Source organism: Mus caroli, unplaced genomic scaffold (genome assembly GCF_978045245.1).
Source record: "Mus caroli unplaced genomic scaffold, Mus_caroli_1 scaffold_13, whole genome shotgun sequence".
Classification (NCBI taxonomy): Eukaryota; Metazoa; Chordata; class Mammalia; order Rodentia; family Muridae; genus Mus; species Mus caroli.
Window position 1 is genome coordinate 89,642,063 of NW_028227268.1, and position 11,812 is coordinate 89,653,874.

Sequence of the window (11,812 nt, forward strand, 5' to 3'; positions counted from 1 at the left end):
TTGGAATCCTGGGTAAAGCCAGACTGCAAGATCCTGAAGTGGGAGAGCCAGCCTTGATCTTGACGGGTGGATGCTGTTGATGACGGCATGCACAAGTGCCACCCTCATAGCTGCACTTAATCTGAAAACAAAATGAAACATAAGTCTAGCGATAGAGCATACCAAAGAACGTCAGAGCTCACTCCAACCCAAGCCTCCCTATTTGCAGCTAGGAAAAAAAGAGATCTCTCTGACATCTTGAAAGTTTGCACAGAAAACCTGCACAGAGGTGGACCAGAACCTGTTGTTCCCAATGTTCTTTCTGCCAGATAACGGCCAGCAGAATGTGTGCAGACACATGTGTTACGGTTTGGAAATGGCTTGGGTGTATGAAGCCTGCTCCCCAGTGTGGCAATGTTTAAAGTCATGGAATCCTCAGTGGCCTGGGTACGAGAGGAGGTGACTGGTCCTGGGGAGCACCACCTCAAGAGATATTATGCCTGGGTTGAATGAGCAAGTCAGGCCCGTCCACATTCTCTGGCTTCCTGTTTCATTGTGTGACTTCTTCCACATGTGTCCACTATGAAGATGCCATTCCCCCCATGAGGCCCTCACTAGAGAGAAACTGGTGTTGTGTTCTTGGAGACAACAGTGGTTATCAACCTGTGTGTCACGACCCCGTTGGCAAACCTCTATTGCCAAAGTATTTACAGTATGATTTATAACAGTAACAAGATTAAAGTTACAAAGTAGCAACAAAAATAACTTTATGGTTGGGGGTCACGGCAACATGAGGAACTACATTAAAGGGTTGCAGCATTAGGAAGATTGCAAACCACTGCTATGGAACAATAAGATAAACAAACCTTTCTTTATACAGCACCTGACCTCAGTTATTTTGTTATAATAACAGAAACATACTATTACATGTTGGGATGTCAGCATAATAATAATGTAGCAATGATGTACGTGTTGAGACCAATCTTTTGATATAAGGAAGCCCATGAGGACCATAATACTATAACCAGTAATCAACTGACTAGCAAAAGACCATCCTAATTCTGGGGTTACCACAGAGAAAATTCAGAGAAATGTGAAATACCAGGTTGTTTAAAGACCCCTCTATTGTGTCTTTCAGAAAATGGATAAAAATAAAGATGGCATTGTAACGTTAGATGAATTTCTTGAATCCTGTCAGGAGGTAAGGAGAGATCTCGGGACACGATAGTTCCAGGGAAGGGAATCTGGGGGGTTGAGACTATAGAGGGGAGGATCTGAAATCTGCACACACCTACAACCCCTGGACTCAGAAGCCTAGCATCTTCATGCCTTGCTCAGCACAGGACCAAGCAAATAGCAGAAGCACAGGTATGGGAGATGGAAAGGCCCAGCAAGCCGTCATGAAACAGACTGGCTGAATAGGTTCCTCTGTACCTGTTTCTCAGAGGAACAGCTGGAAGACCTTCAGCAAGATTCTCAATCCAGTGTGCATAAAACTGCCTGAAGTTCCCCCAAATGTGTGTTTTCAAACTATAATTACAGACACTCTAGAAGAGTCTAGAAATTGTCATAATTCAAATGCCCAGGACCAAGGCAGCTAGAATTTGCTTATGCAAACCAGACTCTTTGAAGCTTCCACTAAAATACAGGCAGGGTCTGCCAAGGTCCAAGGCTAGGCTTGCTCTGTGCACTCCCCATGGGAGACACTGTCGTTCCTTGGACCATACTTTGGCTAAATCTCATGAACAAACTGGCCCTGGTGCCCTGCCAAGCAGTGAACTGGAAATCCACTCATCTACTTACAAGGTTTGTGCTCCATCTCGTTCCACAAGAGCAGTCTAAGCTCCCCAGAAACCTGCAAGGTCTGGGAGTGAAAGTAGTAGCACACAAAGAGCTTCAGCCATAGGACAACCTTGCAGGCAGATGTCCCACACGATGGTGTTCCAGGTACTCAACAACTAGGGCAAGTTCCATTCTGACCTTTTTAAACTGACTTTTGCCACTGTCCTAGAGTGTCCCAGCTCAGCCTGACAGGTCTTTGGGTAGTCTAAGGATCCCAAGTTCATTCCTAGGCAGCCAGAAGGAAGCATGTTGATAATAAATTTGAGTTAGCAGCTTTGCCAGTGGAGTGAGAAATATTTTAATATTTAGTCACTGTGAGCAGGCTAAGCAGCCATGTCTGTCGTGCCCATTTCAGTAAGAGAAAACTGAGGCACTACAGTGCTAAGAGGTATGGTTAATGTGTGTTGAATGACAGAGATGGAGTTTAAACTGCCATGCTACTGTCCCACATCACTCCCAACGGAAGCGCTCTTTCTTGGCTCTCCAGGTGAGAGAGGTTTCAGGTCACCTTCCCCAGCTCCTCCTTCCAAAGCTGTCTCTTTATTCACCATCTCACAATTAAACTCAACCCTACTTCATATACAGGGAAACTGAGGCACAGCAAGGATAAGTAACACAGGCAGGAAGTAAGAGGCCTGGGCTTGAGCACAAGCTGCCCAACTCCAGAACACACAGAAACTTACAAAGCCTCGGATCCTCACAATGAACATTGTCTCTCTTGGTTTTCTCTATCAAAAGTCTGCTTTATTAACCTTAAACTCAGTGGGACACACACATATTCAGATACACACACATACACACACATACACACCATACACACACACATACACACGTCTATTTCCTTGAATACCACTTTAACAAATTTTCATATTTTCACCATATTTTATTCAAAATATAGAAGTGTGGTACTTGGTATCTAAAGATTTAAGAACTTTGTGCCTTCAATATTTATACTTTAGTAAGTCATGTGTGATGGTGCATACCTTTAATCGCAACATTCAGGAGGCAGGGGTAGGCAAATCTCCAAGTTCGAGGCCAGCCTGGTCTACAGAGTGAGTTCCAAGACAGCCAGGGCTACACAGAGTATCATATACTTTAAAGAGTATATGATAGAAAATATAAAACACAGACAAGAGCTAATATGAGCAAAGCCAAGATACCTCTTTGATGAAGATTAATAAAATGGGCATGTGCTTAGCAAGACAGAGTAAAAAAAGAAAAAAAATTAAGTCCTCAAATTGCTGATATCAGAAGTAAAAAATAATAATATCTACTATCAGTTTTACCAATATTAAAAGATAATTATTCTTCAATAAATTTAACAATCCATGTTAAGATGTACAAATTCCCTTAAAAACACAGCTTATTAAAACAAATACATGGAGAAAGCAAAAATGTAAGTAATCCTGTGTTTCAAAAACTTTACCCCCAGAAAAAATGACAGGCTTAAATAGCTTCTGTAGTGAATTCTTCCAAATGTGTGAGGGAGGAACAATACTAATCTCAAAGAATAGTGAATAAAAGAGGACTTTCTCAGCTTGATTGATCAGGTTATCATAACCCTGGGATGGAAAATCAGGCTATCATAGCCCTAGGATGGGAAATTGCAAGGTTGGCTTAATATCCAAGAATTAGTCCGTGTAATTAATCACAGTAATCAAATGAACAGGAAAAACTGTGACCAATCCACGTAGATGTGGAAAATCATGTCATGCAACTCATTGATGGAGCATCTTAAAGAAAAGCAAGTTTGTAATACTGCTGCAGACTCGCTTTGGCACAGGAAGCTCACGCTTGAGATTTGCTCGTTACCGAGCTCTTGGGCAGGAGCCTCACATGGCTCTAACCATCATCTCTCCCACTCCTCTCTCCCCAGGATGACAACATCATGAGATCTCTACAGCTGTTCCAAAATGTCATGTAACTGAGGACACTGGCCATTCTGCTCTCAGAGACACTGACAAACACCTTAATGCCCTGATCTGCCCTTGTTCCAATTTTACACACCAACTCTTGGGACAGAAATACCTTTTACACTTTGGAAGAATTCTCTGCTGAAGACTTTCTACAAAACCTGGCACCACGTGGCTCTGTCTCTGAGGGACGAGCGGAGATCCGAGTTTGTTTTGGAAGCATGCCCATCTCTTCATGCTGCTGCCCTGTGGAAGGCCCCTCTGCTTGAGCTTAATCAATAGTGCACAGTTTTATGCTTACACATATCCCCAACTCACTGCCTCCAAGTCAGGCAGACTCTGATGAATCTGAGCCAAATGTGCACCATCCTCCGATGGCCTCCCAAGCCAATGTGCCTGCTTCTCTTCCTCTGGTGGGAAGAAAGAGTGTTCTACGGAACAATTAGAGCTTACCATGAAAATATTGGGAGAGGCAGCACCTAACACATGTAGAATAGGACTGAATTATTAAGCATGGTGATATCAGATGATGCAAATTGCCCATGTCATTTTTTTTTTCCAGAGGTAGGGACAAATGATTCTCCCACACTAGCACCTATGGTCATAGAGCAAGTCTCTTAACATGCCCAGAAGGGGAACCACTGTCCAGTGGCCTATCCCTCCTCTCCATCCCCTGCTCAAGCCCAGCACTGCATGTCCCTCCCAGAAGGTCCAGAATGCCTGCGAAACGCTGTACTTTTATACCCTGTTCTAATCAATAAACAGAACTATTTCGTACACTCTCAATTACTTCTTCTATGACTCCATGGCTCAGAAGAGGCAAGTTGTGACAAAGGCCACCCATTTGGCCTCCGGTTACTAGTACTTTCTTGGGGCCACGTGCCTTCACCCTTAAGCCATCTTCATTAGCATGCAATTCAAATACTGTGGCCATGTGCAAATAGTACTTCCAGACAACACCTCTTTTCTAATAGGATTGCTCCTCCCAAGACTCCAATATAAAAAAATACCAGAGCCTCATATGGCACAACTAGAGCTGAAAAGGACCAGTCCTCTCTGCTGATGATGTAGAGTCTAAAGATTGATCAAGTAGTTCCATCTTATAACCATAAAATGATTACTTGGGTCCAATGTCATGTATCTTAGTTTTCCGTATGTTATCACATTAAATATTTCCTTACACATTAAAAGATGCTCTAACAAGAGCTTCCTTGAAAAGGTTTATGGAAGTGCTATTATCTGTCCAGGGCTGTATTACAAGTTTTATAAACAATTCTCTTACTTCATGCTCATAGTCGAACATTCCAGAAGGTAGATTCTTGGCTTTACTTATGAGGACCCTGAAGCTCAGAGGGGTGGGGGGGGGACCTCCTCCATGTAGCACCCCACTATTTAAGAAAATTTCACATGATCCGAAAACCTGAGAACACTTCCCAAAAATCTCAATCACTTGTAGTCAGTTAAGAGAGATTCGGTATTCTAGTTTTTCTCTGTTGGTGGGACCCTGAGGTCCAGGCTACTTTATAGCTCTCTACGTGACACCAGTGTGCACCTAAGGTTGAGAAGCCTGACTCTCGGAGAAAGGAAGGGCTATTACCTTTATCCCTATGTTAGCCAGACCACAATATGAAGGCCAAAATGAGTCTTGAGACACTCAGGACATTCAGACAAAATATTAGAATGGGAAGATTTAAAGCATCCTTCAGATTAATAATCAGATGAAAAGATGAGGTTGTCCAGGCTTGGTGACATGTTGTGACACCAAAGACACTGGCCCTGTCTCAAGCTTGTTGTCCTGAATCACCCAAAATGGTCACCATTTGCCAGTTAACTGTGGAGTAGATGTTGTGGCTACCTTACCCATATACCCATCCCTCAGCACTCACCAACACTGTACAGGTGGGTTCAGCTGCTACCAACTGCAAGTGCCAAGTCTTTGGTGGAGGGTTCTCTGGCACAGATTTACTCTGGTCACAAAAGTTCCACTCTGCCTGTGGGCAGAGCAGGATGTCATCAGAGTATCTTGGGAAGTAATGGATTAATACCCCATATCCTTCCCCTCTCAGTGAGGGATCTTGGAGGTCTCCTCTGTCTCCTAGCATCCTCAACAACACTGCCCTCAATTTCCCACAGTAGTAACCTACAACCAGCCAGATGGATATGTGTCCTGCTTTCATGAGCCTTATACTCTAGTGGGAGGAAACAAATAACAAAATTACTTTCACTGAGGATAATAAGGGTGTGTCATAATAGAAGTGAAGCTGGATACATTATACAAGGTAGTAAATGATGTATGTGAAGAGCAGATAGCTCAGCTTAATGTTACCTCCCACTGAGAAATTCTCTCTGCATATATTTTAAGTCTTGCTGTGGCTTGGACATATCCCCGACACACACCAAAAAATCCTATGCTGGTACTGTGGTCTTGTTACTGAAGTATGGGATGGTGTTAGAGCATTTAAGATGCAGAAGTACTACAAGACAACTAGGCACTAGTTGTGCTGTCCTTGGAAGGAATTTAGGTACTTCTCATAGGACCTTAGTTAGTTCTCAATACTGGTTTGTTATAAAAGAGCAAACTTGTCTGCTCCCCTGTGTTCTGACTTCTTACTATGTGATCTTTGTCTTACTACGTCTTGCTATGTCTTACTATGTGATCTTTCCGGTCACAATGCCATCTGCCATTGGAGGCTCACTTTAGAAAGTGAACCAAAGGGGCCAGCCAACTTGGTACTTGCAACCTTCAAATTTGTAACCTAAAAAAAACCTCTTTGCTATAAGAAGGAGCTAGCCTTCAAGATTTTGTTACAGTAACCGAAAATGTGCTATCATAAGCTCCTTAACAGCCCTGTTGTCCTAGGAATCTGTTTTGGAGATGAAAAGATGGTTTCCAGAAACATTGAGGTATCTGCTAACATAGCTGGAAGTAGGCTTAGCCAACCTACAATATCCATAGCAGTTTTATTTCTGGGAGAAGCTGCAGCTCAGTCTTAGCTTTAGTGACACACAAACACCAGAAGGAGTTGGAAAGCAGCTGCCATGAAAGCGACAAGTAAAAACAGCCATAAAAAGTCCATGAGTCCTAACCAAATCTCTCTTTCTCCATGGGAAATAAAGCCAAGAATCAGTGTTAAGACAGCCATATGATTTCTTGGAGACGCTCAAGTGAGAGGTCCTTCCACATCAAAATGAGGATCAATGGCAGATCAAAACAAGCTCTGCACTCTAGTCTAAAACTTGGAGTTGAGGATACTCTGATGGCAGCCAAGCCCACTGAGTGGGACTTTGAAGACCCATAAAGTGCTGGAGAGATGACTTCACTCCAGTTCTATGGATGAAACACATGGAAGTATGCCAGACCAACCAACTGTTACCTCCCATACCGCTGGCTGCAAGGATTGGCTTAGGAATAGACTGAAAGCAGGAACCAGTTTCAATACCAGCAGTGTTAAGGCTTTTGAGCACAATAATGCAATGACGTTGTTCATTTATCTGCAGGACAATGTAAAATACACAATCCACACTTAGCTATTTTATTATCTGCAAGGTCAACATATGTTCCAGACATAAAAGCAGAGAGATGAAGAGAAGTAGACTCTTTGTTTGTTTGTTTGTCTGTTTGTTTGTTTTATATTTGAGACAGGACCTCACTGTGTCCTCTGGCTAGCCTAGAACTTGCTATGTAGTGCAGTCTGGCCTCAAACTTATAGAAATTGCCTCTGCCTCTACCTCTGCCTCTGCCTCTGCCTCTGCCTCTGCCTCTGCCTCTGCCTCTGCCTCTGCCTCTGCCTCTGCCTCTGCCTCTGCCTCTGCCTCTGCCTCTGCCTCTGCCTCTGCCTCTGCCTCTGCCTCTGCCTCTGCCTCTGCCTCTGCCTCTGCCTCTGCCTCTGCCTCTGCCTCTGCCTCTGCCTCTGCCTCTGCCTCTGCCTCTGCCTCTGCCTCTGCCTCTGCCTCTGCCTCTGCCTCTGCCTCTGCCTCTGCCTCCCACATGCAGAATGAGCCACCACACTCTGTGGGGAGTTGACTCTTGATGTTGCTACCTCTGGCTTCATCTGAAGCTACATGCAGCTCTATTGTGTTTTGGGAGATGTGCATCAACAAATACCAATAACTTCCTTCTTCGTTGCTTTAGGAAGTTTACTTGGATCTTCTGTGATCTACATCTTGTCATATGCCACGTGTAATGGTTAGTTTTAACTGTCAATGAAATACAATCTAGGATCACCTGAAAAAGAATCTCAGTGAGTTATCGTGTAGATCAGGTTGGTCCATGGGCTGACTTATGGGAGATTATCTTGATTACATTGAGGTGGAAAAGCCTGCTCACTATGAGTGGTGTCATTCCCTAAGCAGGCAATCTTGAACTGTGTAAGAGTGGAGGCAGGGAGATGAACACAAGCCTGCATCTGTTCTTTGCTCTCAGATCATGGATGTGATCTGACCAGCTCCCTCAAACTTCTGCTGCTCTGCCTTCCCTGCTATAAGTCCCTTCCCTGGACTATAAGATGGAACCATGTGCTAAAATAAACTCCTTTCTTCCTAAGTTTCTTTCCTTGGGGTATTTTGTCACAGCAGCTAGAAAAGAAGAAACTAGGACATCATTTTACTACTTCATATAACACAAGAAACAAAAACTCACAGCAACATAGTGGGGTGGAAGTCAAGCTGAGCAGAGAAAGCTTAGTGTCACATCTCCCACACCACTCTGCTGTCCACTTTGAGCTCGGATTATGAAAGTACAAGTCACTTACTGAGTAGTTACTGCATGCTAAATAGTTCACCTCCTAAGTTCACACCATTCTATCCTTATCACCTTGGGGTTGGCTGTATAATTATCCCTGTAGTATAATCAGAAAGCCATGGCACAGAGATTACATATGCCACACGTACACGTAACAGAGCTTACATACATGCTGGTACAATCAAATAACCGTAAGTGGTAAAGGAATGACTTTAACTCAGAACTCTGCTTCATTCTTAAGCACTAGCTCAGGAACTATCAAGTTCAATGTGTACATGAAGTCAAGTAAGTTAACAAAATGAGGGACAAAGCAGAGAACACATGGCTCAGTATAAAGAAACAAGACACCAACCAAGGGATTGCCACCATTTTGGAATATAGATCTGATGCTATCAGCCCTAACCATTTTCAAAAGAAAGCTGAAAATCTGGACTTGTAAATAAAATCTGCCCATTTTTTCTTTTATTGGATATTTTATTTATTTACATTTCAAATGTTATCCTCTTTCCAGGTATCCCCTCCAGAAACCTCCTATCCCACCCCCTCCCCCTGCCTCTATGAGAGTGCTCCACCACCTACCCACCTACTCCCACCTTCCCACCCTGGCATTTCCCTACACTGGGACATGGAACTCCCACAGGACCAAGAGCTGTTCCTCCCACTGATGTCTGGATGTGAACCAGGTGTTAAGATACTTTGCAGAGCAAACTAAACAAACCTAAAAGTTGAACTTGGTACAAAGTCTGCACTGAATTCTGTTAGTGTTTTTCCCCCAGAAACAAAGGACTGTGGTCTTCCAAGCTGCTACGTGATTATCATCAGCCACTGAGAAAGAGTAATATATGCCAGTAACTTTATAACTTATTACCATGTTGTGGTAGATAACCTTTATTGTCAATTTGACTGTATTTAGAACCATCTAAGAAATAAAGATCTAGATATGTCATCTCTGGGGGGCATTTCCAGAAAGTTTTAACTGGGTAGTGAAGTCCCACTCTAAGTGTGGGTGCTCCATCCCATGGGGTGGGTTCCCAGACTGGAGAAAGAGACCATGGTGGGCAAAGCCCCAACATTCATCACTTCTTATTTCCTGAGTGCAGATCCAATATGACTGACATTCTCACCTACCCGCTACCACATCATCCCAGCCATAATGGACTGCATCTCCTCTTCTTCTCCAAGTTATTTTTTGTCTCATAGCAACAGAAATAAAACAGTAACAGTGAGCTTTAAGATGCAGACAAGCTATGAGAGCAGATATAACTGGTAAAGAGATTACATCCAAGCTGGGCCATAAGAAAGGTACCCTGGAGGGCAAGACCATACCCATGAAAGCTTTTGAAGACATAAATTCATTTTAAAGGAGAGAACTTAAGTTGAGAATGCCACTGAAAGGGTCTCATGATGTAAGCAGCTGTCTAGGCAAGCATTTCTCAGACTAAGCCTCCTTGGAAGTTCACAGAGGCCACTGTGTGCAAGGAGGCCAGGCCATACCTCATACTGATGGTGACAGAATGTAAGAGTACCATCTACGTGGCACAAGTTTGGTAGATGTGAACCAAGCAAGAGTGAGACCGTTGTGAAGGCTGACACCAAGGTTCTAGAAAACTGCATGGTCTTATCTCATGCAAGGAAGCCCTGAAAGGTGACTGTGTGGAGCTGGGAAGCCAAATCCCAGCACTCAGTGGAGACTTCAAAACATCGAAGATGGCAGACCGTGCAACATCCACTGAGGACAGATTCAGGCATAGTTTGGAGCAGGGCCATGTTTGCCTCAGGGCAAGGCTACCCAAAGCTATTGGATTCCATCTTGAGCCACCTGCCCTGCTGGGCTTGGATCTTGCTTTGTCTCTATTCTCCTTTTATTCCCCCATGCCTCCCTTTTAGGATGGAGATGTTAAATGGGAATCCTTACTCTGTAGCCTTCTAGCCCCAAAAGTAAGTAAGTTATCTTTTGATTGATATAAGAGCTTGTCTTAAGTCTCAAAAGAGACTTTGGACTCTTGAACAATGTTGATAATGTTATTGAGTGTGGAGGCCCTAGATTTAATGAATTTTTCATTGTTATATGAAAATGAGACTTTCAGCTTTGGGAATGGGATGCTAGTATTTAAAGTGATGTGTCTGTGTGTCAAGTTCACCGAGTGCAGTTGTGAAGGTCAGTTGGTCTTCGCTATAAACTTGACTAAACTTTAAATTACCTAGGAAACAAATACGTGAACATGTCTATGCAGTCACTTCTAAAACTGTCTGTGTACAGAGGCTCCACCCTGAATGTGAGTGACAGTGTCCCATGGATTGAGATCCCCAGTCTGAATAAAGGGAAAAGTTAAAACTACCAGCATTCATGAGCCCTGCCTCCTGAGTACAGACACAGTGTAGCCAGTTTCTCACCTCCAGCTATGTCTTCCCTCCATGATGGATGGCTTCCTTTCCTAGAATAGGGCGAAATGCAGCCTCCCTTGAGTTTCTTCTGGCAAGTATTAAGTCACCCACCAAATGACAGACATAGACATGCTGGAGCCTGCCAAAATACAGTGTAGATGGGTCACCTGTGCAGGACAGCGTAGACGGGTCAGCAGTACAGGACAGTGTAGACGGGTCAGCAGTACAGGACAGTGTAGACGGGTCACCTGTGCAGGACAGTGTAGACGGGTCACCTGTGCAGGACAGTGTAGACGGGTCACCTGTGCAGGACAGTATAGACGTGTCACCTGTGCAGGACAGTGTAGACAGATCACCAGTACACGACAGTGTAGATGGGTCACCAGTACAGGACAGTGTAGATGGGTCAGCAGTACAGGATGGTGTAGACAGGTCACCTGTACAGGACAGTGTAGACGGGTCACCTGTGCAGGACGGTGTAGACGGGTCACCTGTACAGGCCAATGCCCGCAAAGCTGTGCTCCCTGAGAAGGCTCGGGCTCTTCTGCTCACATCTCCAACCTTTCCCACAGTTCCAACAGCCCAAGAACTGCATGTCAGGGTGACCACAGAGGCAACCCTGTATCACTCACTCTTCTGTATTAGCAGCTAATTTCCTCACTGCTATGACCCAATACCTGACAAAAATCAACCTAAAGAAAAATAGCACTTATTTGGGAGTTTGTTAATAGTTACTAATCAAAAGGTTATTAATGGGGTACAGATCACGATGGTGAGGAAGATGATGATGACAGGCAGATTCCTAGCACCTGGGTGAAACAAGAGGAGAGGAAGGGAGATATATCCGGAGCTTAGCTCACTCACTCACTCACTCACTCACTCACTCACTCACTCACTCACTCTATCTATCTCTCTGCCTCTATCTCTCTATCTCTCTCTTCCTTTCTTTTTC

General features: G+C 44.0%; 1 protein-coding gene across 3 annotated transcripts in view; it reads left to right on the top strand.

The window, feature by feature from the left end:
- The window catches only part of Kcnip1 (potassium voltage-gated channel interacting protein 1), a 362,542-nt gene extending 358,039 nt beyond the window's left edge, over positions 1 to 4,503 (top strand). For all 3 annotated transcript variants that reach the window (XM_021175757.2, XM_021175755.3, XM_021175758.3), the window contains 2 exons: positions 1,118 to 1,180; positions 3,698 to 4,503. In XM_021175757.2, coding sequence (XP_021031416.1) covers positions 1,118 to 1,180; positions 3,698 to 3,745 — 111 coding nt within the window. In that variant the 3' untranslated portion in view covers positions 3,746 to 4,503. The remainder of the gene's footprint in view (positions 1 to 1,117; positions 1,181 to 3,697) is intronic.
- Positions 4,504 to 11,812: the final 7,309 nt, after the last annotated feature.